The sequence below is a fragment of the Manis javanica genome, chromosome 13, assembly GCF_040802235.1.
Source record: "Manis javanica isolate MJ-LG chromosome 13, MJ_LKY, whole genome shotgun sequence".
Taxonomy (NCBI): domain Eukaryota; kingdom Metazoa; phylum Chordata; class Mammalia; order Pholidota; family Manidae; genus Manis; species Manis javanica.
The window spans coordinates 100,046,956-100,074,249 of record NC_133168.1 but is presented as its reverse complement, the minus strand read 5'-3'; the positions used below and the strand labels follow the sequence as shown (position 1 = coordinate 100,074,249).

At 59.4% G+C, this 27,294-nt stretch overlaps 1 protein-coding gene and 1 pseudogene across 2 annotated transcripts; both read right to left on the bottom strand.

The window, feature by feature from the left end:
• Window positions 1-825: 825 nt before the first annotated feature.
• On the bottom strand, window positions 826-18,512 carry ATP8B3 (ATPase phospholipid transporting 8B3). Of its 2 annotated transcripts, XM_017675434.3 has the most exons (28): window positions 17,965-18,512; window positions 17,132-17,190; window positions 16,553-16,644; window positions 16,052-16,165; window positions 14,922-15,020; window positions 14,589-14,650; window positions 14,113-14,185; window positions 13,940-14,010; window positions 13,445-13,527; window positions 12,348-12,506; window positions 11,928-12,016; window positions 11,244-11,413; window positions 10,962-11,170; window positions 10,380-10,408; window positions 10,135-10,291; window positions 9,868-10,056; window positions 9,676-9,788; window positions 8,047-8,211; window positions 7,833-7,944; window positions 6,987-7,062; window positions 6,690-6,804; window positions 6,211-6,463; window positions 5,910-6,133; window positions 4,010-4,093; window positions 3,626-3,865; window positions 3,348-3,486; window positions 2,949-3,076; window positions 826-1,852 (listed from the first exon to the last, which is right to left on the bottom strand). In XM_017675434.3, exons 1-28 carry the CDS (start codon window positions 18,051-18,053, stop codon window positions 1,223-1,225), a joined length of 4,023 nt encoding a protein of 1,340 aa, XP_017530923.3. In that variant the 5' UTR covers window positions 18,054-18,512; the 3' UTR covers window positions 826-1,222. The 2 variants fall into 2 exon arrangements, with proteins under 2 accessions (XP_017530923.3, XP_073076773.1); XM_073220672.1 differs by lacking the exon at window positions 16,052-16,165 and having other exon boundaries at window positions 17,965-18,511.
• A 1,836-nt stretch (window positions 18,513-20,348) lies between these two features.
• LOC118972367 (RNA exonuclease 1 homolog) lies at window positions 20,349-26,952 on the bottom strand (annotated as a pseudogene).
• Window positions 26,953-27,294: the final 342 nt, after the last annotated feature.

Sequence of the window (27,294 nt, the reverse complement as noted above, 5' to 3'; positions counted from 1 at the left end):
AACCACACAAGCCCATCAGATCTCTGGGCTCCCAGGAGGCCCCCCAAAGGCTGGTCTTTGGGAGGATTACATGAACCATGGGTGAGGAGGCCAGGAGGCCGCGTGGCCCTTAGGGGTTCAGTCGGCGGGACAATGGGGCTGCTTCTAGGAGAGACACTATCTGGGTTTTCCAAAGCTCCCCCCTGCAGTGCCGGGAGTCAGAAGCTCCCTCCACCCCACCCTCAGGCAACAGGCTTAAAAGTAAAAAAACCCAAAAACCCACCTTCATTGTTAACCACTGTTGTGCTGGATTTGTGGTTTTGTTCTCCAATAAATTATTTTCCAGGGACCCCCCTGGGCGTGTGTGTTGGCCTGGTGGTTGGGCGGGTGCGCGGCGGGGAGGGAGGCAGGGCTAAGGGCAGAGGGGTCTGTCTCCAGGCCCCAAACCCTGAGGTGCGAGGGGCCACTGCCCGTTGCTTCCTGGAACCCCAGGTGTAAGGGGGTTTATATGAGGAGAAGAAACCAGGGCAGCCCAGCAGTGGGGAGAAACCAGGTGGGTTTGGGACCTCAGGGGCTGCCCAGGCAGGGCCGGCAGGCAGCAGGCAGGGCACCAGGGCTGGGAAGCAGGAGCTGCTTGGCACCTTTCTCCCTCCTGAGGTCCATAAAAGCTTTACCCACATTTTCTACCCCAGGGTGAAGAAGTTGGGGGATGGAGGGGGTGGGGGGTGGAGGCTTTCCTTGCAAATCCCCCATCGGGCCACTAGGAGTCAAGAGTTCTGAGTTTTAAGACCTGGAGACACTGATCCGTGGCGCATCACACGAAGAAAAACAGGACAGGGGGGGCGTCAAGGAGCCCGGGGGCAGGCGGGCCCTGGTTTATTGGGAAGGAGGCGCACGCGGGGCCCTCGGCTCTGGGGAAGGCCTCGTGCTCGCCGGCCGACGCTCACTGGGCCCGGCAGTCACCATCCTCCCAAGGTGGGGTGTTCATCCCCGCAGATCAGGGGGAGCCTGGCCCTCCCAGGGGCGCTGGCAGCCCCTCCTGGAGTGGTGGCTCTCCCTCTGCAGGCGAGGCCTCCACCTCCATCGGCTGCTCGTGTGCAGCCGGGCATCCCGGAACGGGAGCTGGAGGCCCCACCCGGCTGGCAGCGCGCTCGTCGGGGGGCGGCTCTGTCCCTTCCTCCGGGGGCTGGATGTCCTTCTGCCGGCTGTGCGGCCAGCTCTTCAGGGACAGTGGCGAGAGCTTCTAAGGGGTCACCTTCCACTTCAGGGGTGCGGGCTGGCTCTCTGAAGACGGCTGGCCTGAAAACTGCGACTGGCTCTCAGAAGGTGGCAGCTGGCCTCTTCCTCTGGGCGACAGTGGCCTGTCCTCAGCTGGGGACAGACTGTCACAAGGAGAACACCACCGCTGCTCTAAGGACAGCGATCTCTCCCACCTCACCGGCAACTCCTCCTGTAAAGGCCTGGATGGCGCGTTCGTGGTGGCGGCTGTGTCTTTGTCGAGAGAGAAGTGGCTGTCTTGCCCACCCACAGTCAGGGATGAGCTCACCACGGAGGGGGGCCGCATGGCCGCAGAGGACGCTCCCCCCCCGTGCTGGTGCCCCCTCCTCCCCAGGAATGACATCTTCCTGGAGCACCAGGGTGACTCCTTGGCGCTTGAGGGCAGCTCTTCATCACGTGGGATCGTGTGCCCGGCCAGCAAGCCGCTGCTGACCCCTGGGGTTCTCCGCAGAATCGCGCCCTGGGTGATAAGGTCTGCGTAGCCCTCGCGGTGGGAGAAGGCATAGCCGGAGCGCCGGACGCGTGACTCCCGGCGCATGCAGGGCGCAGGCTCTGCGGTGATGATTTCCTCACCTGGGGCCTCCTCGGCCTCCTTCTGCGGAGCGAAGGGGAGGGCAGGGGTCATCAGGCCCCCGTACTGCGCGGACTGTTCTTGGGTCGCTTGCCCCCACTGGGGGAGGCCATTTAGAGCCCGTGGCTGCCACTGATTGTCCAGGCTCTTCCTTGACCAAATTTACCCAACTAGAGTCCTCCTTTGAACCAACCAATCAGAGTCCTTCCCTGGGACTTAACTCTGAACCAGCCAATCAAAGACCTTCCCTGGCTTAACTCTGGACCAGTAACCAGGTGCCTTGGGTCCCCTCTGGTGGCAAAGCCTGGGGCAGCCATGTGTCTGCCCTGTGTGGTAGAAGGTGGCAGGTTTGTGGCCATGTCTTGGCTCACCATTCCAATCACAATTCCCATCCCGGCTGTAACCAATACTTGTAGGTTTTGGTTATATGAGCCAGAAAGTACCTCTACATACACACATTTTTCATTGTGCCAAAATGCACGTGACATAAAATTCACTGTCGTAAACATTTCTAAGTGTATATATAGCTCACGGCATGAAGCACGTTCACAAATCTGGAAGCCGTCCCCACCGTCTGTCTCCAGAACTTTCCATCCTCCCAAACTGAAGCTCTGTCCCCATGAAACACTAACCCCACCCCCTCCCCCAGCCCTTGACCACACCACCCACTTGCTGTCTCTGTGGATGGGGCTCCTCTAGGGACCTCCCAGGAGTGGGATCAGACAGGGTCTGTCCTTTGTGTGTCTGGCTTATTTCACTGCACCATGTTCCCAAGTTCATCCACATTACAGCAGGTATCAGAATTCCCTTCCTTTTTATAGCTGGGTAATATGCCAGGGTGCGGATGGACTACATTGAATTTACCCAGCAATGAACACCGGAGGGATTTCTAAGTTCCTCCTTTTATATAAACCTTCTCCAGGCCTTATCTGTTTTCTTGAACCAGGCTGACCTCTTGCAGGCTCCTGGCTGCCTCCACCCCAGAATGTGTGGTTTCCCCCTTGGGGCCCTGGGATCTGTGACTTTGTCCCCTATCCCCACCCCATGTCTTCCTCCTCCCAGCACAGGCTCTGGCTGATGGACTCCCGGGAACACACAGTGGGGACCCCAGCCGCCTCACCTTGGGGCGTGGCTTCTTGAGGGCTTGGCATATGACACGCAGGGCCAGTACAGGTAGAGTGTTTAAGGACACGTTCAGCAGGACCACCAGCAGGATGGAAGGGTGGGTCAGCACGTTGCGGTCAGCATCTGACGACAGGGCAGGGTCATGGCGTGGCCAGAGGTGCAGCCCGCCGGGAGCCTGCTCGGTGCCCCCTCCTCCTGACACCCCACCTCCTTCCCCTCCCTTCAGCCCAGGACACCTTTGTGCCAATTCCCAAAAGACGCCAAATGCCCCTGCACAGCTACCCCTGTGTGGCCAGCCAAGGAGACCTAGGCCCAGAGAGGTGCAGAGCTGGGGCTCCAGCATGGGTGCGCCCGTCTCCAGGGCCCACCACCCCGTGCCTGGCTGGGGGCTCACATAGAAACGGGAAAGTCTTGGGGGAGCTTTTGAAGAGCCAGAAGGTCTGGCAGGCCCATGTCATGACCACGTAGGAGCAGAGGCTGAGGGAAACTGCCAGCACAGACAGCGCCGTCCAGTACTTGATGGTGAGGATGGCCTGAATGGGGAGGGAGTCGGGGCGCACAGGGCAGAGCTTCCTGGCGGTGCCACGTCCCCAGGGTCCATGAAGGGCACCTGCTAGGGCACCCGAGGCAGGGTCCCCAGGCAGGGCAGGGCAGGCGGGCGGCCCTCCCTACCTCCATGGTGACAGACAGCAGGCCCGACAGGGCCACGACCACAGCAAAGGACTGGTAGTCGCTGAAGCTGAGGGGCCCCGCCGAGTCACGGCTGACCCACAGGGTCATGAAGAAGTTGACCAGGGAGGTGGCCGTGCCGTGGGCGACGGCTTGGAGGAAGACCCAGTAGTTAAAGAGCTCATCCTTCTGGCCCGCGATGTACAGCTCGGGCAACTGCAGGCTCTGCTCGGCACTCACGTCCTAGGTTGGGTGGGGGAGGGAGGCAGAGTCTTGGGGCCAGGAAGGGAGGGGGGCACCCCTCCTTGGGGCCAGGCCCCCAGCAGGAGAAGGTGGGGCAGGGGGAGGAGCATCTGCAAGGAGGCGGCGAGGCCTCGACCCGCTCACTTGCTCAAAGAGCCCGATGTAGAGGGCCGGGAGGGTGGTGTACAGCAGGTTGAAGAGGGCCAGGAACCATCCTTCGTACAGCGGCTGTTGGGGAGAAGGAAGAGGGGGTCAGCCTTCAGACGGAATGACCGGACCAGAGACACATCTTTACCCGAGGAGGCCCACATCCCTTTCAAACAGCACCTTGAGCCTGTGTTTTAATCAGATGGCTTCAATAAAGGGGTATTGCAGGAAAAATGGTTAGAGAACGTGTTTTCAGGTTATTTTAGATTTAGGGAATCACTGATGGCTAAAAGAGTTGGAAGAAAGCCCACAGACAAGTAGCCCAACTCCTTCCCAGTGCATGAATCCAGCCCAGTTAAAAGAATACGGGTTTTCAGTTACAATAGCCATTGCAGGCCTTCTGGGATTGAGCAAATAACAATTGAGAATTTTACAAAAACCAAGTTTCTCACTGTTAGAGAAAAGAGTCCAAAATGAGCACACGGAAAAGGCTAAGCTGAGCCTTGTTATGTGGGACTGGAATCAGAGCATCGGTGTGAATGCAGTTTGTCATATACACAAAGACAGATGAATAGATATAGATTTAGATATAGGTGATGGAGGTAGAGATAGAGATGTGTGTCTGTACAAGGGTTAATATGTATACATTTCCTAGCTCCGCCTGCTCAGAGGGTAATGGCATCCCAGTAGCACTAAGCACACCAAGCACTTAGATCTTGGTGTCTAACTACCATTCTCTAATCAAAGCGCCACACCTCTTTATGGGAATGGCTGACTCCAGGATGGATCAGGGAAAGCACAAAGTGAGCCTGGAACCTCTTGCAGCAGAGAGTGATGAAGATGTGCTTAGAGAAGTGCAGGCACATATCAAAAGGACAAATCAGAGACAATCTGAGCAACAAAATATACAAAAAAGTTAACATCCACAAGTCCATACTGATAGGAATAAATAAATGGATAAATGAATGGGGGAGAAGGAACAGTTCTTCCTACAGAAGAATCCCAGTTAACAAATCCAGGGAGACTAAGATCAGAAACAAAACAAAGAAGCTCATTTTCACCGTCACCATCACTATTCAACATTGCACGGGAAGTTCTGGCCAGAGCAATTAGAAAAGGAAATGGCAGACATCCAAATTGGAAAGGAAGAAGTAAAACCATCTCTGTCTTCAAGGGACATGATTCTAGAGGCAGAAAATCCCAAAGGATCCACAAGAAAGCTGGTGGAGCCAGTAAACTAATCCAGCAAAGTTGCAGGAGTCAGACGAACACACACACAAAATCACTGTGTTTCTGTGCACTAGCAATGAACAATCCCAAAAGGGAATTAAGAAAACACATCCATTTGTAGTAGCACCCAAAAGAATGGAAATATAGAAATAAAAAATTAAGATGAACAATACGTATTTATCAAAGGTGCCTCTCTGCAGAGTTCCCTCTCCGATGCCTGGCTCTTAGTGGCAGGGAGCTCACTCCCTCGCTTGGGCATCTGCCTTCATGCCACGTCCTTACAGGCACGGGAAGTCATTGCCCTGCAACTCTTTCAAGGCTCCAGAGCGCATCCAGTTGAGTCTTGATGCTGGCAACCCAGCCCCACAGTCTTATCTTCTCTGGGATTCAAGCTCTCCTCTCCCCCAGAAGGACATACCTTTGGAGCATTCGTCCTGCCCTTGCTTCAAAGTTCTGATTTGCCAAATATCCCTGAACATGCTGGGCATGGAGCTGGGCAGGAACCAGCCTCCCCCTTATCTGGACTATACCTTTTTATGTGCAGCACTGTTCTGTGACCTCACGGGAGTTCCACCCCGTGAGGACCCCAGAGTGTGAGCCCACCGCTGCCTACCTGGAGGCTGTGGACAGGACATGGCACCCCAGAGGGCTCTTCCCTCCCACGTACCTGGGCAGTGAAGCCGCTGTAGAAAGCGAACCAGATCTGGACTGTCATGCTGGCCAGCGTCTTGTAGATGAAGTAGCGCAGGAACTTGCAGATGCGCATGTGAGACCAGCGTCCATGCACCAGCAGCAGCCGTTGCAGGAAGTGGAACTGGGCCAGTACGTAGTCGCTGTTCTGCGCGGCCTGCATGCCCTCCTGGCCTGCCAGCCCCACGCCGATGTCCGCAGCTGCAGGGGCACACACAGCCTGTCGGCCCTGGGCCACCCCCAGCCCACCGCCCCACCCCCTGCTGCCCACCACCCACTCTTGATCATGTTGACGTCGTTGGCACCGTCCCCGATGGCCAGGGTCACCGCATTCTGGTATTTCTTGACCAGAGCCACTATCAAGGCCTTCTGCTGGGGTGTCATCCGACAACAGATGACCACTTGGCACTGCGAGGCCAGCTCCACAAAGGCCCGCTCCCTCCGCACCTTGGGGCCCTCGTGGCTGTTGGGGTCCCTGCCCTGCAGCACCCGCGCCGGCGGCTCCTTGCGCAGGGACAGCAGCTGTTGGTCCTGGCCGGCCAGGGGAGGGGTGCGTCACCGGCCTGCGCCCCTCTCCTCCGTGAGTGCCCCCACCGGGCCCTCCTCCCGGGCCTCCTGTCGCTGCCTTGCTCCGGCCTGGGCATGGCATTGGAGGCCCTGCACCCCGCCCTCTGGTGGAGGGGCCCCCACCCCAGCCTGCTGCTCCCCCAGCCCCCTCGAGTGCCGAGGGCCCCGGACACCCCGAGCTGGCACTGACCAGGAAGTCCCCGCTAATGACCATGGCGACCTTGGCATGCTTCAGGGCCTGGCTCCTCCAAAGGCCCTCGCCACTCAGCAGGTGGTCACTCTCTTGGCAGGCCTCCAGGACCCGGCTGTGGGCACCCATCCTGGGCTCAGCCCCTCTGGCGGGCACAGGCCCCCTTGCAGCCCCTCCCCACGTGCGCCCCAGCTTCCCTCTCTGGGGAGTCCGGCCAGGCAGAGGCCGAGGGCCCTCAGCAGACCCCTGAGGCCACGCCCGGGCCATGGTGTCCCCCACCCGCACCCCTCTCCTTACATTATCTCCTCCTCCTCCAGGATGACCGTGTTCTCCGAGAGCAGCTGGCAGGCAAAGCCGACGTTCACCGCCGTCTCTGCAAAGTAGCCCAGCTCAGCCCTCGGCAGCCCCGTGCGTGCGTGCGTGCGTGGGGCCACACCAACCTGCTGCGCAGACCCAGGCCCCATCCCGGGCCACGGATTGCCTCAAGGGAGGGCACGTGACCCACCTGGCTGGCCAATGAGAGCCAGCCCTGTGCCTTTGGCTTCTGCTCTGAGCAGAGGGGCCCTCACGTGGCGGCGGGCAGGGCTGTGGGAGGGGCTGTCTGGGGACAGGGCTCAGGGCACGTATTGAGCCTGGGGCCCGTGGTGACTTTCAGGTGCCCCCAAATGAATATAATCCAGCCTGGATATTTTTCTTTATTCCCGCACAGCTATAAGAGGTCATTTAAAATACTTTGTGGCGGTACGTGCCTTGCGCCCACAGAAGTCCCGATGTGGCCCTGTGGTCCCAGAGAACCTGCAGGGCGTCGGGGAGAGTCAGTGCTCCAGGCCAGAGGACCTGAGGCCCCCCCCGGCTGTGCCCTTTGCTGGGTGCCCCCGGCAGGTGCCCCAGCTCTCTGAGCCCTGGGGGGCCCATCTGCGTCCGTCCCTTAGTAATGGGGTCCAGGGCTCAGGAGGCGCTCGGAGAGCACCAGCTGCCCGAGGGAGGGCTGGGCGGTCCCAGCGTTTTTCAGTTCCCATTCCCTGTTCCCAAGGACCAGTGGAGGCAGCGCTGACCCAGACCAGGGGGACAGGCTGATGGCGGCCCTGGGAAGGTCATGAGCGCCCTTCCGCCTGCACCGGGGGCAGCCGCCCTGGGACCCACCTTGCTTGTCCCCTGTGAGCACCCACACTTTGATGTTCCCCTGCTTGAGACACTTGATGGTTTCGAGGACACCGTCCTGGAGTTTGTCCTCTATGGCAGTGGCTCCCAGCAGCTGGGGGGTGCGCAGGGACAGACTGAGCAGGGCCCCAGCACCCTGGGAGAGGTGGGGGCACTCCGGGCCCCCGGGGCTGCGGCAGGGCTGGTGCCTACCCACCTGGAGGCCTTGCTCCATCTCCTCGTACAGCTGGTGCAGGGCGGGGGCCCGGTTCCGCAGCAGCACGCTGGCCTCCTGGTGCCGCTGGCGCCACTCCTCGTATGCGCCCTCGCCCACCTCCTTGTAGGCCAGGCACAGTGTCCGCAGCGTCTGCTCAGCAAAAGACTGGGAGCCGGGCAGAGGCCAGTGCCGGGCACCCTGTGACCGCCCGCCTCCTCGGGCACTGCCCGGCCCCACCACCAGCCCTCCTCCCAGCGGGGCTCTCTGACCGTTGCACCCACCCACAGGCTGGCCTCCTGGAAGGGGGGCTAGCATCAGGGGCTGCCCGGTTCCCAACCTGAGCCGGCTCAGGCCCCCAGTGCCCAGCTCTGCCTTGCCACCAGCCCTTTGTTTGCACCTGCTGTTCCCCTGCCAGGAGCAGCCTTCTGGGCTTTGTGCACCATTTCCTGGTGATGCCTCAAGACCCCCGTCAAGCCCTGCCAGACCCCTCCCTGGTCAGGGCTCCTGCTGCCTGGGACCCCCCTCGCCCTCTGTCCCCTGGCTTCAGAAGGTCTTGCACCACATTCACCCTCGTGTTTCAAGAGGTTTGGGCTCTGTCCCCAGGCCCCCCGGGGCACCCCGCAGATAGGTGGCCCTGAGGAAGGTACTCATGGGGCTCCTCACTCCCCTTCTGCTCCCCACCTGCCCCCAAGGGTGGCCTGGGATGCTGGGCATGAACGCCCCTGGGGGTCCCTGGGCATCAGGAGCCCTAGACAGGCCTCTGCTCCTCCCGTGCCTCAGTTTACCCACCCAGGCCATCCCGTGAGCTCCTGGGCCCTGGGTCGTTATTCTGACTACTTCTCCAGCTCTGAGTCACAAAGTAGACTCCTGCCCTCCCTGCTCCTGGCAGGGCAGGGCATCCTGAGTGGAGTGGCACCAGACAGTCTTTTCATGAACAGCCCCACTGGCCCTTGTGCCAGGTGATGCTGGGGACCCAGCAAAGCTGTTGGGGAGTCCCGTAGGGTCAGGGCTGGGCCAGAAAGGAGGAGGCTGGCTTGACAAGACAGCCGTATGTTAGGGCCAGGGCAGGGAGGGTTCCCTGGAAGTGGGGACCTTGCGGCTGAGCCTCTGGGACCAAGAGATCCTGAAGGACAGAGAGGAGGGAGGCGTTCTGAACAGAGAGAGTAGTGTGTGCAAAGGCCCTGAGGCACCACCTGAGCATGAGGGAAGCTGCAAGCCAGAACCTGGGGGCAAGGAGAGGCCAGCAGGAGACAGAAAGACACAGTCTCCAAAGCTGGGCTGAGGAGTTTGAGCGTCATCCACGGAGGTGAGAGATTTGGAGCAGGGAGAGGTGAGCGTGTCCTGCAACCCAGGCCTGGCTGGGAGAGGAGAGCACCAGCCGGGGCAACGTCCACCCCAGGATGCCCTCGTGTGACAGAAGATGCCTGCTCCGGGTGGGTGCAGCTTGGAGGTGAGCCCACCTGGATACTGTGTGCTGGTGGGGAAATGCTGTTTGGGCAGTGCACAACCTGGCCAACTGCACAAGGCCACCCAGAGTGTCTGCAGCTGTTTCTCTGCACACTCTCCTCCTCTGCCCACCTCCCCCTGTCCCTGTGCCCTCCGCCCTGCCCCTTCCCTCCTGTGACTCACAGCCAAGACCTCCGCCGTGGTCCACTCTGTCATGCCTTTCTTGTGCAAGCGCTCAAAGATGACCGTGTCCGCGCCTTTGGTGTAGAGGTAGATGGAGCCCTCGGGGTTTCGGACTGTGGAGGGAGGAGAGGACTGGCTGTCCACACACTGCCCTCCCCGTCGCTGTACCCCATCCCAGCTGCGGGCCCTCACCTAGTACTGACATCCGCTTGCGAACGCTGTTGAAGTCCATCATGGCGAGGACCTGGTACACCCGCTCTTCCCCCAGCTCTAGCACTGTGATGCTGTCCCGGGTGCGTGCCAGGAACACGTAGCCAAAGTTCCGGGCAGCAGTGACCAGCGCCTCCTCATCAGGGGAGGCTGCCTGGTACAGCAGCTGGTCTGGGGGGAAAGGGACCATGTGGTGGGGCATGGGGGCCTGCGCGGCCCCCCGGGGCAGGCAGGGGCACACGGACTCACTGTCCTTCTCCTGCGCCATCACCGTGTGACACAGGGCCAGCAGGCGCCAGAACTCCTGCACCGTCTTCTTCTCGTTGCCCCGAACAGCTTCCAGGAGCTTCGCGTTTCGGAAGAGCAGCTTTCCATCGGCGAATTTGTTCCAGAGGTAGGGATTCTCCTGGTGGTCGGGTGGGGGACAGGCCGACTCTGGGCGGACCGTTGCCCGGCACCCCACCATCTGGTGACACAGGGAAGCCGGCACTCACCTCATGTGGTGTCTCCTCCTCATCTGGGCCTGGGGAAAGACCCTGCTTCAGGCCGCAGCTCCCAGACTGCTGGGGTCCCCCAGCCCCTGCTCCCCAGTGTCAGGCTTCCTGGGGCTGCTGGACGCAGCCAGACAAGCCAGGCCTGGGGCTCTGGACCTGACACCCCAGGTAACCTAGGACCCCCAGCCTCGGGTTTGCCTTCTGCACAAAGTGGGGAAAGACGCGGCCGCGTGGCCCGGGGGTCCCAGAAGGGCTGCAGGAGTGGAACTCAGCCCCGTACAACACGTTTTGTTTGAGCTCCTTGAGGTGTCTTTTTAGAAGTTGGACTTGGCTGCTTTGAAAAACTGGGTGGTTTCCCAGAAAAACCTGGGTCTGTAACACTTGCAGAAACTTCAGAGGACCTGTCCTGGGGTTGATACTGCCTGCCACAGACCCCACTGCTCCCTGTCACCCCCTGGGCCCCGGGGGGAAGGGACAGGACAGTCTGCCCCGTGCACCCCAGGGCCGGTCCTTGCTGAGGGGTGGCTAGGGGTGCCGGGAGGGGCGGCAGCGAGATGAGCCCTGCCGGAGGGGGGGCCCCACCGTAGACGATGCCATCGATGCAGCACTTGTTGAAGGTCATGACGTTCTGGGTGAGCGTGCCCGTCTTGTCCGAGAAGACGTGCTGCACCTGGCCCAGCTGGTCGCTGAGGCTGGTGCTGCGGGCCTCGGCGGGCATGTCCTGCGCCGTGTGGTACATGTGCACGTCCCAGCCGATGAAGGTGCTGTTCCCAAGGTGGACGAACTCGGCTCTGCGGAAGCGGGCCCGTCAGGCGCCTCCCGGGGCTCCGGGTCCGAGGGGCGGCGGGCGGCCGGGGCACTCACGTGATGAACAGGGACATGGGCACCACGACACTGAGCAGGACGAGGAAGCTCCAGAAGATGGCGAAGGCCTCGGTGGGTACGCTGCGCGCGAGCTTGGCCTCGAACTCCCCCACCTTGTACCAGAAGCCGAAGGTCAACGCCAAGGAGATAAGCACCAAGGACAGGAGGATCTGTTCCGGGGGTCGGGGGCAAGAGGCGGCGTGTGAGGGGACCAGCTCGGGGCTGGGAGTCCCCGAGCTCTGCCTCCAGCTCCACCGTGGGCGGGGGGTTGGGGGGGCACAGGCAGTCCCAGCCCAGGGGAGCTGTAGGGGTTTTGCTGGGCTTTATGGCTGCTGATTTTAAAGTTATGATTGCGATGACTTTTAAAAAGATAGATGAGGTAAAAGGTGAAGAACTGTTAAATGTCACTGAAGGGTAGATAAACATTTGATGAACTCCTGCATGTTTGGAAAACGTCAGGATCAAAATTTATTTTATAAAGACATTTTTTAAAAAATCACTATTTTAAGAAAAGATCCTCTGGCCCACAGGATCTCTGGCCCTGATCCCCAGGATGAGACCACACAGTTTTGCAGAGGAGAGAGCCTGAGGAGAGGACCTCTGGGGCGTCTGCCTGTGGGCTGGGCGCTGCCCCTCCCCTCCTGCGTGCCTCCAGGCCCGGGGTGGGGGCTCAGGGCAGCTCACCAGCGCCACCAGCCTGCTCATCAGGCGGTCTGTCTTGGTTCTCTTCAGATGGACCTTGCCACAGTTCTTCATGATCTTTGTGTCAAAACCTGCAGGGTTTGCATCCAGCCAGCCAGCCACCCACCCACCCATCTACCCATCCAGCCACCCACCCATATCTAGGCACCTGCCTACCAACCATCCTTCCATCTTTGTACCACACCTGACTTCTTTAGCCAAAATCAGGGTGCTGGCTCTCCATGTCCATTTCTACAATTTCAGAGCCCAGGGCCCAGAGAAACCCCACCAGCACCCCCATGTCACCCGGCGGCCATGCACACTGCGGGGATGCCTGCCGTGTGATGTCCTGCTGACTTCAGGGTTCTCCACCACCCTGCCTGGGCCAGGACAGCTGTGCCCGGGGGCCCTGCTGCGGCGCACCTGCGTAGATGGCCAGGCCATAGCAGGCGTCTGTGTTTCGGATCTTGGAGCCACGCAGCAGGATGTTGCCACTGTCCAGGGGGTACTTCTTGCCCTTCCATTCCAGGCACCCCACAAAGTGGTGCATCTGGCCGTTGGGCTCCTCACACACCACCTTGCCTGTGGGTGACCAGGCAGTCAGGGGCCTGGGGAACATTCCTACCACCCTGCGGCTGCAGCTACCCTCATGGGGCCCACAATACCCAAAATTTGCCCCATTGGCAGCTCCATGCCCCATCAAGCCTCTTTTTGGATGCTCCAAAGCTGACCCCTTCTGGCCTCAGGGCATTTGTGTGAGCTATTCCCTCAGCCGGGATTCACACCGCCTCAGAGAAGCCCTCCCTGATCATCTGGCCAGATCTGGTCCAGTGCACTGGGCCCCCTTTCTCATGGTTACCACCCATTTATGTCACTAGACATTTATTTCCCAGATATTGTGAAGAGACATGGAACCAGCGTGTGGATGCCAGGAGCCAATGGGCTACGATTCTGTAGAGAGATTGTGCTCCAGAACCAATTAGAGTAATTTGTCTTTGCAACAAGACAAGAAAAATACTAAAGCGTGCCCTTGCTGGGCCACAGCAAACAGTAGCCATATGCACAGGTGTGAGATGTCCTACTTTCCAGTCGAGCGGATGGGATGCTTCCCTGTCCCCCCTGTGGGCCTTTCCCACCCTGCACACAAACTGTCAGCCTATGTTTACGGGCTGCCAAAAATGTTTGTTTTAAAGTGGTTATGTTTTAAAAACAAAATGTAATGTCTGACACAATGCTGCAGCATTTTTTTTAACAAAAACAGAAAATGCCCCTCTGTCACATCCGTGAAACAGACCTGGGATAAGCCAGCCTGTTAAAGGCTATCTCAGGCCCGAAGGTCTGAGAATGAACTGGATAAAGAACTGTCAGTGAGAACCGACTGCCATCTCTGTGCTGTGCGCTGCCTGACACCCACCCCATCCCGTTACCGTCTCCCAAACCCAGGGAGATGGGGACTCTCACTGCCGCGGCGCAGAGGGTGGACAGAGGCCCGCGTGGGGCAGAGGTCTGCTGCCTCTCACCTTGGAAGGACGCCATGCTCCATATACTGGTCAGCTCGTGGTGAGTGACTGCCGGAGCCTGCCTGAACTTCAAGTTGGTCTCCCTGGCGATGAGAAGGGGAGCAAGGAGAAAGGTGGGGACAGATAGCACTCGGGCAAGACCCCCCAGGCTCCTTCCAGGGTCCCTCAGACATTTTTGCTAAACACCTACTGTGTGCTAGCAGCCAGTCAGGAGGCCGAGGCTCAGGGAGGGAGAGGGCCTTACCCAAAGCCACACAGGGCATAGGCTTCCTCACAGTCAGGGCGGTGACAACTAGTGCACAGCTGGGCCTCCAGAAATGTTGGGGTAGAGAAGGAGGGCCCCTGCCTCTGGTTTAATCGTACTGCCCCTGTCGGCTTGCAGGTGCCCTACTAAGCACTCACGAGGCAGATGACCTGAAGAGCCGCCCCTGTGGCAGTCGGGGAGGGCCTCACCTCCCCGTCCCAGGCCCCTAGCGACGGGGACTCGCGTCTCACCCATCAATGTCGGCTGTCTCCACGTAGCACAGGCTGCTAGGCTCTGTGCTGGCCAGCAGGAGCAGGTCGGCCTGGGGTGGGGAGGGGCAATTGGGGCGCGGGACCACATTGCCAGGGTGCTGGAGGGCTGCCCTGCCCCGAGTGTGAGTCCTGGGGCGCCCACGCTGGCTCACCGGGACAATGTTGTCTTTGTGCAGACAGACCAGGTCTCCCACGTGCAGGTTCTTCCATTTCTTCCACCGGAAGCTGAGGGGGTGGCAGGCATGAGAAGGGACCACTCCCAGGGCTAGCCTTGGAACCCCGGCCTCCTCACTGCCCCCGAGCTGGCAGGGCAGAGTGCGGGGAGGTGCAGGCACCCCTGGGGTGCTGTGCGTCCCTTGTTTCCACCACGCAGCCCCACCCCACTCCCTCCTCCCTGGAGCCCTCAGTCAAATCCCACCAGAATATCCACCAAACCCCCCCTTCAGCTCTGGGAAGTCGAACAGTCCTCTGTCCCATCACAGGGCCCACCCCAAGCCTGGCAAACAGCAGGAGCCTAATAGATGCTGGTTGGTGCCCATAGAAGCAAGTAGGACATCCAGGGCACCCTTCCCAGCCCTGCCATGCTGGGTGCTGGAGCCGTCTCCCCTGGGAGGGCCGCCGGCCGCACCTCTTGCCCATCAGGATCTGGCAGGGCCTGTTGTTGATGGTCCTGTCGCTCCTGCGTCGCCCCTGCAGGAGGTAAGGTCAGGGGGCGGCCCAGCACGAGTCATGCCCCAGCCTACACCCATGTGCAGGCAGGGGGCCCAGGGGCTGAGTCTGCTTGCCCACCCCATGCCACGTTTGTTAGGGTTCCTGGGGTGGGGGCCGTGATGTGTGCCCAGCGTGGCCACCAAGACAACTCAAACGAAGCCCAGGGTACCTGCCCCTCATGGCTGTAAGACCTTCCTAACGAGAGCCCATTTTCAACACCCCACCCCTGCCACCCTGTGACCCCACTCACGATGTCGTCTAGCAGGTCTCTGGTGGCCCGGATGGAGAGGAGGCAGACAAGCGGGGTGAAGAGAGTGAACCAGGGCAGCGTGGAGATCTCGGGGATAGCCTGCCATGGAGGGCAGCTCACACTGGCCGCCCTCTCACCCTGCGTGACGAGCCCCTGCACCTGCCATCGTGTGTCCCAGCTGGGACACCTGGGCCTGGGGACAGCCACCTTCCCCCACAAAGCCCTGGATGGCCTCCATCTCCCTGCTGGAACTTCTCCCGTGCCCAGCTCCCACGTCACCCTCTCCAGGAAGCCTGTTCCCTGCATGAGCCATGTCCCCTCCCTGGGGCCTGGTTCCTCCCACTCACCATGCAGGTCTGACATCCATCGTTACCTCCTGCAGTGACCCCTGGAACAGCTTGGGTGGGGGGGGTCCCCATCCCCATCACTAGTCCACATTGCATGGTTTAATGACAGTCGCCACCCCTCCAGCCCCTAAGCCACCTGAAGATGGGTCTCAGGGCCACTGCCAGGTCCCCGTGCCCAACATAGGGCCTGCACACAGTAAGTGCTCAGCAAATGTTTACTGGATTGGATAAAAATCTCACTGTACCCAGAACAGGTGGAGATGCTGGGTGAGCGTCAGGGTGCTCTGAAAACTGCCCACCTGCTGAGGGAGGGAGGTGCCAGGCCAGATGCCCGCCCCCTCATCCCTGCAGCCAACTACCCAGGTGCTGGGAATTGGCCATGTGGGTCCCAAGCACCCATTCTCAGCTTGGGCTTCCTCCTCCCTCTGGGTCAGCTTGGCAGGCTGGGGCCAAGGGGGTCGGATGGCCAAGACCATCCATCCTGGGAAGGAGCTGTGCCCTCCCTGGGCCTGGAGGAATCACCCATGCATCTTCGTTATTCAACATATATGGAGTGCTCCTGCATGCCAGGCCCTGGGCTGGGCAGGGGGCACCCAGTGAGGAGGGCACCCCCCAGTGTGCAGGGAGCTGGACACTGACCCACTGTCCACAAAGACAAATCCATGGTTAAACCATCTGGGGACTACAAAGCCATGCAGTGGGAGAGGGTGGTCAGGGAGGGCTTCCTGGAAGAGGAGGCATGGGCGGGGGGCTGACCCCTGGGGCGGCTCCCACCCACCCCACCTGGAGAATGATGATAAGAAGGAAGTAGAGGTTGGACGTGCGGTGGAACTGCTCGTACAGGTTCAAGGGCAAGAAGGAGAAGGCGTTGTACTTGGCCGTATGGATGACATTGCTCTGCAACGAGAGCCAGTGTGGGCGCACGGCCAGGCCCAGGGCCCCATGGCCCACCGATCCCCACCCTGGCTGCCACCAGCACTGGCTGACCATCTGCAGAACTCAAGGCCTTAGGCCAGCATTAACTGAGCCCCTGCTGGGGGCAAAGATTCATTGAGTAGAACCATGACCCGGAATCTCCCAGAGTGAGGCACACACTGGGGGATCCAAGGTACAGCCCCAAAGGTTCTGCGTTAACTTAGCTGAACACAAACTGGCGCGGGGCAAAAGGCACATCTGAGACTCCTGCCCCAAACCGGGGACTGGGTTGGAGCATGCGCCCCACCCTGCTGAACGGTGGGGAGACCTGCTCCAGGAAGGAGGGGAGGGGCGGGTGGGCCTGCCCACCTTGTGCTTCTTTCTTAGCCAGCACGGGAAGACCTTCTTCTTGAACTGGTTGTTGTAGGCCCGGTCGTTGGCCTTCACCTCCCAGGTGAATGCTGGGGCCAAGGACAAACATCGGCTAATGACACCCCAGAGGAGGGCCCACAGGCCCTCGGGGGACCCAGCCAGCAGCGTGACAGCCGGTAAACAAAAGGCAGGCCCCCACCCCTGCAGGTTGTAGGTGTGCAGGAACCCGGGTGGATCTGAGGTGCCGCCCTGCCACGCTGGGCCAATCCCTAGGCTCAGAGAGGAGGCCCTGGGAGACCCATTCACACCCACTCCTTCTACAGAGGAGAAAACAGGCCCGGTGGAGGGCCCCATAATGCCTTAGGCCACAGGCCCAGCCAGAGCAGCCCCGATATTTCTGGGCATGCAGCTCCCAACCTGAGTCCAGCACTCAGTCAAGGGCACAGGATTATTTGTAACCCGACAAGAACCCTCGTGGGGCCTCCCCAGCCCCCAACTCTAGACCCTGCACATTGTAAAGCCCCTTCATCTGCTGTGCCTCAGACCCCCACGCCCACCCCTGACCCAGGCCAGTACCTGAGTGCTTCTCCTCCTCCAGGTCTTCTCGGTAGGCACGACTGTCCATGCTGGTGCGGCTGTCAGGGAAGGAGCCCGAGGTCATGCTGGGGGCCCAGCCCTTGAGGAACACTGTCCATGTCTCTGCCCCCAGGAACCCAGGGCTGAGGGTAGTAGACCTTCTTTAAAATGTCACCTCCTCGTCCATCTGCCACCCCCTCATGGGCTCTGGAGTTCCAGCCACTGGCTGGGTGGCCTTCCCCAAGTGTCCTCACTCCAGGGGGCCCAGGCCAAACCCCCCAGACCTGCGGCAGCCCCACGTCCACCAGTTCCCCAGCTGGTGACTCAGGTTGCCTCCCCTTCCCCAGTGCCCAGGATGAAGGGTCCTACCTCCAGGCTGCTGCTCTCCACCCACAGTCCAGCCCCCCCCCCACCGCTCCCAGGATGATGCACCCATGCCTCCAGGGTCTCCCCACTGCCCCCTCCTGCCCCGAACCATGCACAGCACACAGTGCAGACCTGTTAGCTGCTCCATCCCCGTTTGTTGACTGACTAAATGGGGTTATACTGCATATGTCAGAGGGTTTATGGGAGGGTCTAGCTACTCTGAGAAATCTGAGGATGGCCAGGGGGCCGCTAACCATGATGGGGGAGATGGAGGCAGACCCCTGACCTTCCTCAGAGCCTGGAGCTGCCTCCAGCTAGTTCACGGTCACTCCGTCCTTGATTGCCAAGAATTTGAGTCTCACCGGGAGCCGGCAGCCCTCCAAGTGACCCCCACCCCAGAGCTCATCAGCGGCCTGCTCTCCCAGCCCTTGCTGGCTGCACCGCCGCCCGCCTGTGCGGGGCCTCACCTTCCGGGCCTCAGCTCGTACTTCTCAGACCGCCCGGGCTTGCTCCTGCGCCTCCTCTGGGCGGCCCCTCGGCTTGCCGCGTCCCCCATCCCCGTCCGATCCCTCCCGGGCTGGGCGCCCGCTCAACTGGGAAGCCCCCGGGGCAGGGACGCTGCGTCTGAGTCACGCTGTCCCGGGGGCCCTGGGGGGCTGGGCGCAGGGCCAGCTCCGAGGATCCCGCGCCAGCGCCCATTCCCCAGATGAGGAAAAGGGGGGCTCCGCCCGTGGGGCCCAGAGCCCGGGAGGCCCGGGGACGCCGTGGGTGCGGGTGCCAGACCCACTCGAGGCGACGGGGGTCAGCATTATGCCCTCGGCGCTGGGCCCCCTAGCCGTACACGAACCCCGTAACTAGGAGCCCCCGCACTCCCGCAGGCTCGGCGCGGGGTTCGACCCTGGACCCGGGCCGGGCTGGTCCAGAGGGTGTGCGCGGGCGCCGGGGCCGCACAGCGGCAGGGATGGGCGGTCCGCGGGCGGCCAGGGCGGCGGGCGGGGCGCAGCTGTTAGCCGGGAGCCAACCATCCTGAAACGCAAGGCGCAGGACTAGGGTACGGCGCCAGGGAAAGGGGCGTGGCGAAAGGGGAGGGGAGGGGCCCCTCATGGGCGGGGCATGGGGGCCGGGCGGAGAGTGGGCGGGGATTTGTGGGGGGCGGGGCCAGGATTGGGGTGGTGCTGAGCGCGGCCCTATAGACCAGGACCAGTGTGGGGGCGGGAGGCCATGGAAGGGGTGTGGTCAAGACCGCGCAGGGCCTCACCGGGCCTGGGGACAGGGTGGAGGCGGGGCATCAGGGGGCGCGGCCAAGAGCTGGGGGTGGGGCCCGGGTGCAGGGCAGCGGTGGGTCCGTGGCTTGGAGCCGCAGGGCGGGATGAGGGGGGTCTTACCGGCGTCAGTGCTAAGGGGCTGGTGCTCGGGGCCGAGCCTTGTGAAGCAGGGCTTGGGGGTGTGGCTTGGACTCCGCAGAAGCGGGGCCCACTGTGGGGCAGCGGCGGAGGAAAGAGAGGCAGGTAACCGCAGGTCCTGGGCGTGCGTGTGAGTTGGTGCCCGGCTTCCCGCATGGCCAAGTGGGCACCCGGACGCGCAGAGGCCCTGGGGGGTGGGCAGGCTGACAGGCCGACAAAGGAGGCTCCTGTCCAGTGTGTGGCCTTCCTGAAGGAGGTGACAGCAGGGGGAGACAGCGAGGAGGCCGCGGCAGCGTCCCTGCCCGGGATGGTGTGCCTGAGCCAGAGATGGAGGCTGCGTGGGAAGTGGCGGGGTAATGAATGAATGGCGAGGGCGGCACACTGTGGCCTCCGGGACACCGGGTAAAACCCTCTTCTTTCATTCCTTACACAACAAACGTTTATCCAGCACCTACCCAGCGGTTAATGAGAAAGACCTTAGGGGGAGGGGCTTGTACAAATTGCAGTAGCCTTCAGGGGGCCTTGCTATGTATGAGGAGGGGACTGATGGATTTTCTCCCCGGGTTTTGAAAAGGCCGTGTGGCTTCCCGGAGCAGGCTGAAAGCCTGCACACCTCCGGAGCCTGCATGCCTCCCTCTCTGGGAGCCGCATCTGCCCGCCACCTGGTTGTGCTTTAGGGAAGCAGGGAGAGAGACACCTTCCAGGAACCCACAGGAATGGGGCTTCTGTGAAGCTGCCTGAACCATTTATTTAGAAAACAGCTCCTTGTTTACAGAAGATGTGTAGGGGAGGGCAAGAGCCCCAGGGGGCTGGACGGTGCCAGGAGCTTAACTGGATCAGGGCCTAGAGAAGAGGCTCCATGTTCTCAGCCCTGGACCCTGCTCGCTTGGCCTTTTGCAAAAGCCCGAGTGACAGGGGGCCTCCGCCAGGCAGCCCTGTTTCCAGCACCTTTGTGCCCCCTGCTGCTGGACACAGAGCCCCACCACCTCCCACTTCAGGAACTTTCTGGCTTCACTTTCCCTCTAAATGAAGTGAAGCTAGAGACATGAGCAACCCTGGCCCTTCCACCCTAATCACAAAGGGGCCCAATTGTGGCTGGGCACCTAGGCATTTCTGGGAGTGGGAGAGGTGCACAGGGGGCCAGTGGCCACTGCCCTTCCCATAGTAGCTTCCCAGATTCAAGGCAGTGGCTTTCCCGGTCTCATCCCCCACCCCCTGCCCCCCACAGGCAGACAGGGCAGCAAGCAAACACGGCTGCACGTGCAGGCCTTGGCCACCGGCTGCACTGTGGTCCCCGAGGCAAGGCCACAGGGCTCAGGGCCTGCTTCCCCGGGCAGGCTGGCGGCCCGACGTGGGTTGGGACAGAAGCTGGTTCTCAGGGAGGTGAGCCAGGTTCCCACCCTGCTCCCCAGCAGCGGCCTCACCAAGAACAGGACCAGATGCCAGGTCTAAAATCCATACAAACATTTATTCTGTCCCTGTTGGGGCTGGTCGAGGGGGTCAGGGCACTGGGCTGTGGGCCTTTACACACAGCCTCGTGAGAAGGGCAGGGGCTCCAGTGAGGCCTGGGGGGAGGGTGGGGGGACTGGCTTGGTTCCCAGAGGTCCTGCAGTCCAGGTAGGCTGCGCCAGGGAAGGGGGCTCCTGGGCCCAGCCGGCTGGCCAACCCCGGCCCAGGAAGGCAGGCAGCACCAGGGTCCTGCTGCTCCAGGTGGGAAAGACAACGGTGCAAGTCATCAGGCTTCAATTAAAGATAATGAAAATACAAAACAAAAGAGGACGACCCCGTCTCAAACCTGCACGGCCCCGGAGGTGGGGGCCGGGGCGGGTGGTCTCGCGGGGGGGGGGACACGGCGGCCCTCGCGGGCTGCAGCAGCCTGGAGGGAGGGGTCCAGGGTGGAGGGGGCGGGGCTGAGAGGGGCCGCGGGGACTCCGGCGGCATCCTCACTGGAGCTGTGCCCGTCCACTGCGGAACAGCGCAGCGTCAGGAGGGGCCGGCCTGGCTGCTGGGCCCCCCGCCCTGTCCCCCGGCCACTGCCGGGCCCTCACTGTTGTCCTGGATGGTCTGTCTGAGGTACTCGGTCATGAGGGTCCTCAGGGAGCGCTTGTATGGCAGGCCCAGGCGGTGTGGGAAGAGCAAAGCCGTGTCCACCACGGTGCTGGGGATGGCCTAGGGACGCACGGCAAGGTGGGACTCGGCGCCCAGGGCCCAGGCGTTCCGGGGTAGTGTGGCCACAGAGAGAGGCAGGCTGCAGACACGGACCCTACCCCCTACCCGCGGGCATGGGGCCTGCTGTGAGCAGGGCCAGGGCAGTTGGGCACTTTCAAGGCCAGCAGGTCACTCTCCAGGCTGTGTCCGATGAGGATGGTGTCAGCGCTGAACATGCTCAGCAGGACAGCCTGGACGTCCCGGAGAGTGATGCTCGTATCGGCAAGGTCAGCCTCAGTCACCCCTGAAAACCTGGAGTGGGAGGTACAGGGTCCTGAGGGCAGCTGGGAGGGCACCAGGGCCCCACCTGGCAGCTGGGTGGGCTGAGCACGGCTTGAGTGCATGTGGGCAGGGCTAGGGCCCTACCTGGTGTTGTAGTCCACGATCTCATTGTCCGGCTTGACGAAGGTGTCGTAAACGACGTGCATGTCCGTGTCCACCACTGTGACGCGCGTCAGCTCCAGGCCGTAGGTGGTGTAGGACTGCAGGGCCAGGGATTCACCCTCAACTCCACCTCCCCTGCCACCCAGGCCCCGCCTACCAGGTGCCCGGGCCCTTTTCAGACAGATTCGCCAACTGGGCCAGAGACCTTTGGGCTCCTGTGGCCACTGGAGCGAGCGGACCTGGGGCGCCCCTTCCCAGAGCCCACACAGCCCCTGCACAGCGTGTGACGGGTGCAGGCAGGGATCCAGGCACGGGCGGGCAGGCGCTGGCAAGGCCCGGAGGTGCCAGACACGGCTCGACGCACGCCGGGGCTGGGACCTGTCTGCTGTCCCGCTGTCACCTGCTCTTTACCCCAAGACCTGCACTGCCTCAGGGCTCGGGCGGAGGAGCAGGGACGGCCCGCGGCAGCCAGGATGCCTGTGGTCCTGAGCAGCAGCGAGGGCCTGATGGGTGCCCGTAGTGGCTGCTGGGTGACTCACCATTTCACAGTCGAGGGCAAATATTCCTGGGTGGGCATCTTCTGAAAGCTCTTTATCAAAGGTCTTCACGAAGCCTTCGAGGTTTTCCTTCCGGCCATCCTGCACGTGTTGCTGGGAGCGGGGGCGGGGGGCGGAGGTGAGGGTGCAGGCTCGGGGGCTGCGGCAGGAGGGGCCTCAGGAAAAGCCAACAACCGGGCGGACCCAAGGCAGGAGGAGCGGGACTCAGGGCTCCAGCCTGGGCTGTACCTCAGCCCCTCAAGGTTGGGGGGCGCTCCAAGCAGGGCCCAGGAGACCTACCTTGGCAACCTGGCAGCCGGTGGAGCCAACGGCGGCTAAGCAGCACAGGTACTGGGTCTCCCAGCCACCGGCCACTGAGAGCGAGACGCGGTCAGGGCCCATCCAGCCACCAGGCCCCATCCCGCCTCCCGCAGGTGGCTCTGGTACCGGCTGCCTGAGTGGGGCAGGGGCTTCCCAGACAGGACCCCGCCCTGGGCCAAGGGACTGGGAGCCCCCTGTCCTGGGAGGTAGCAGGCTCCATGAAGGGGAGAGGATTTGGGACAGGAGGGCCCTCCCTGGTTTCGCAGTGGGTTCACGCCCAGACACGGGTCCCCACAGGAAGGTGGGGATGATACCCCACATGCCCGGCAGAGATGGGTGTGCAGGAGGCTGGCAGGCAGCTCGAGAACACGAGTGTCCCCAGAGCGCGAGCCGGGCGACTGGACGCAGCCACGGGCCAGGACGGGCCTCCCCGTGCAGGCAGGTGGCCCCCTGGGCACCGGGCCTGGGAAGCCGGTCACGGGAAGCCATTCATACTGCCTTTGGCACAAAAAACAAATGGCAGAGACTAAACTGGGGTCAGAGGCAGGGGCCCGGGTCTCACCTCGGTTCCGTCGGAGCCGCCCCCAGTGGTAGGAACACTCCTGTCCCGCACGCAGCGGCCCGAGGGCGACACGAGGTACTCGGCGCCACAGCGGCAGCAGATCCTGCAGGAGGCTGTGGGGGCCGGGACGGCCGGCATCAGGGGGCCGCCCCTCCGCGCGCACCGCACCCATGCTGGCCCCCGACGCGCAGCCCAGCCCCACGCGGCCGCGACTCACAGTCCTTGGGCTCCTCCTCCTCAGCCGTGAAGACGAGGGCGCCGCCTGGCCGCCCAGGGTGCGGGAACGGGTAACCGTTCTCCTTGAGCTGGTCCTCGGTGAGCAGGTACTCCTGAGGCGGCCGTACAGGGCGGCCCCCGGGGGTGGCGGGGGGCAGGCGGCCCGCAGCCGGGCCAGCTGGGGCAGCCGCGTGGGGGTACCCCTATCACGTGAAAGCTGTTCCGTTTGCATTGGTCACACCGTTCTCTCGATATTCTTTCATTCTTAGGGATCCTTTTTTCTCTCTGTGCCTCAGTGCCTTTGTGTTCCTCTTCTCTAATTTCTTTTCCATTAACTGTCTCTTCTACTACATCTAACCTGCTTTTAAATCCCTCCCCTGTATGTTCCATTTCAGATATGGAATTTCTTAATGATTGACTCTGTCTTAAATTTGTTCCTGAATTCTTGAATATTTTTCTGTACCTCCATCAGCATGTTTGTGATTTTTATTTCAAACTCTCTTTCAGGAAGATTGGTGTGTTCGGTTTCATTCGGCCCTTTTTCTGGGCTTTAGGAGATTTTGGTCTGAGCCAGGTTCCTTTGATGTTTCATATTTCTGTGTGGCTCCCTCTAGTGGCCAGAAGCTCCAGTCTCTGGAGCTGCTCAGCCCCTGGAGGGAGGCTGGGGGTCCCAGGGGAGCGGCGCTGGTGCCTGGGCGGATCAAAGAGCTGTTCCTTGCTTCCCGGCTGCAGTGCCTGTCCCCAGTGTCAGAGCCAGTTGGCAGGGCACACACGTGTAAGCCCCTGTGCTTTGCATCTCTAGCTGTTGTCGCAGGGCCTCCCTCTGACTGGCCTGATGGTTCCCGAGCTGCTGCCAGCAGGCCAGGAGGAAGGCGCAGCAGGCATCGCAGTGGGGGCCTTGGAGCTGAGTAGCCAGCCAGCGGGTTGGTGCACCTGAAGCTCCTCAGAGTTCCCAACCTGCTGGGCAGAGCGCACCCAGACAACCTCGTCCCCCTGTCCCTTCTCCCGCGCAAGCTCCGTGCAAACTCGCCCCTTCAGCAGCCCTCTTGCTGCTAGGAAGCCTCTCTGACCCCCTGCCTTTCCTTTGTCCCAGAGCGGCCAGATGTGGATCCCCTTCCTCCACAAACGGCCCGGCCCGGAATCTCAGTCTCTCAAGCGCTCCCGGTCCCAGCTCCTCAACACCTCCAAACTCCACAGCACCACACAACATAGGTTTGTGTTCCAAAGCAGATCCCCAGGGCTGGGTGTTCAGCAGTGCAGGGCTTCCACCCCCTCCCCACTCCATTTGTCTTCCTCCGGCCGGGGAGCTGGGGTGGGGGAAGGGCTCAGGTGCTGCCGGATCAAGGCTTTGGTAGGTCACCCTGTTCCGTGAGGTCGGCTCTGTTCTCCAGGCGTATGCAGTCTGGGGCAGCCTTCTTTCCTGTTGCTGTTTTAAGGCTAGTTGTATTAACTATATTTTTGTACTATATGTGGTTTTGGGAGGAGTTCTCTGTCTCACCTCGCATGTCGCCATCTTATATCTAGACCTACCATATTAATGGGAAAACAATTAAGTGAAATGATTATGCACTAGTAATCCACTTTGGCGCATCTGTGAAGACCAGGGAAGGATCACGGTGAGAGTTCTGGAACTGTGTACCATGGAGAAGGGAAAAACAGGACCATTAATGCTGGGGAGTTGCAAATGCATTGAAATTTTTTTTTTTTTTATTGAAGGGTAGTTGACACACAAGATTACATTAGTTTCAGGTGTACAACACAGTGATTCAACATTTATATACAAGATAATTCTAGCTACCAGTTATCACCATACAAAGTTGTTACAATATTTTGACTATATTCCTTATGCTATACATTACATCCTGGGTACTTAATTATTTTACAATTGGAAGTCTGTACTTTTTTTTGTTTGTTTTTTGTTTTGAGAGGGCATCTCTCATATTTATTTATTGATCAAATGGTTAACAACAATAAAATTCTGAATAGGGCAGTCAATGCTCAATGCACAATCATTAATCCACCCCAAACCTAATTTTCATCTGTCTCCAATCTTCTGAATCATAACGAACAAGTTCTTACATGGAGAATAAATTCTTACATAGTGAATAACATTACATGGTGAACAGTGCAAGGGCAGTCATCACAGAAACTTTTGGTTTTGATCATGCATTATGAACTATAAACAATCAGTTCAAATATGAATATTCGTTTGATTTCTATACTTGATTTATATGTGGATACCACATTTCTCTCTTTATTATTATTATTTTTAATAAAATGCTGAAGTGGTAGGTAGATGCAAGATAAAGGTAGAAAACATAGTTTAGTGCTGTACGAGGGCAATTGTAGATGATCAGGTGTGTGCCTGTAGACTATGTGCTAATCCTAGCTAGACAAGGGCAATAAAACATCCACGGATGCAGAAGATTTCTCTCAAAACTGGGGGGGGTGAGCTTCTAAGCCTCACCTCTGTTGATCCCCAATTTCTCACCTGACGGGCCCCCTGTGACTATGCCTGTCTTAGGTTGTTCCTCCCTTGAGGAATCTCACCCGTCTCTGGCTAACCAGCCATCTTCCGGGGCCATACAGGGAAATGTAAAGTTGGTAAGTGAGAGAGAAGCCATATTGTTTGAAAAGGTGAGCTTTTTTACTTCTTTGCAGATTTATGCCCTGTGGCTTCTATGCCCAGCACTTGTCTTGAGGTATCTTTACCACTTGGAAGAATTGTGATACTCAGTAAATTCGATATGAGGCATGAATTCTCTTTAAGGGTTGTAATTAGGAAGGAAGAAGAAAAGCTATAGAAGTAGCAGGCGGAAGAAAACATGGGAAGATTGATTATTTCTTTGACATATCTTCTTGTAGAGTAACTTCAGCATGTATAGGTTTTAAACTACTAATTAAATTGTGCACACACATTGACATAATAGGAGTACAGTTACATAACCAAAGCAGACCTATAGTTACCAGCCATCTCCACTGAAACCAAGAAAACCAGTTAGGCACCCTAGGCATTTGTGAAAACTTATCTATGATATGGTGGGTATTGTCCAACCGAACTTGAACAGTCTGAGAGAAATCAGACAGATTAAAACAACCCATTCCTGGGGACTGTTCACATCCCATATGTTCTTTTAACTGTAGATAGACTGTAGTTGTAAGATTTTGGAGCTCTACAATTTGCACTTGTCCTAATTCTCGGTTGAGTTCCAACACTATATATCCAGTCAAATTTGTTGTTTTACTGTGTGCACAGGCCAGCTTAGATATCTCCTTCTTCATTCCCATGGCAAGTCCAGGAACCGGTGGGATGAGTGCATCTACAGCTGTAGCAGCGCCTGGATCTTTGTGGAGGTTTTTTGATGATCATCTTCTGGTATGAGTCTTGCAGGGAGTGCTGATGTTGGAAGTTCTTCTTCATATCGTATCTTAGTTCATTTTCTGGGTAGCCAAATTAGGCTTTGATCCTCTGTATAAACACAAACAGACCCTTTGCCTACACTTTTATATGCCCTTTATACCATTGTGTAGAACTCACTGGAAGTCACCACACAGGAACTGCTTTCTTTTTTTTTAAGAGAAAGGAATATTATCAGAAAAATGTACCTCCATAGCCAATCATCTGACACCCTTTAGGTGGTCAAAATTAAGGATATTTAAAGCATGCATTAATCGTTGATTTACAGTTAGTTTTATCCTATCAGGGAGTAATCCCCCTTTTCTTTCTTTTTTTTTTAATCATTAATCTACACTTACATGATGAATATTATGTTTACTAGGCTCTCCCCTATACCAGGTCCCCCCTATAAACCCCTTCACAGTCACTGTCCATCAGCATGGCAGAATGTTGTAGAATCACTACTTGTCTTCTCTGTGTTGTACAGCCCTCCCCTTTCTCCCTCCCCCCCATGCATGCTAATCTTAATACCCCCGTTCTTCTTTCCCCCCATTATCCCTCCCTACCCACGCATCCTCCCCAGTCCCTTTCCTTTTGGTACCTGCTAGTCCATTCTTGGGTTCTGTGATTCCGCTGCTGTTTTGTTCCTTCAGTTTTTCCTTTGTTCTTATACTCCACAGATGAGTGGAATCATTTGGTATTTCTCTTTCTCCGCTTGGCTTATTTCACTGAGCATAATACCCTCCAGCTCCATCCATGTTGCTGCAAAT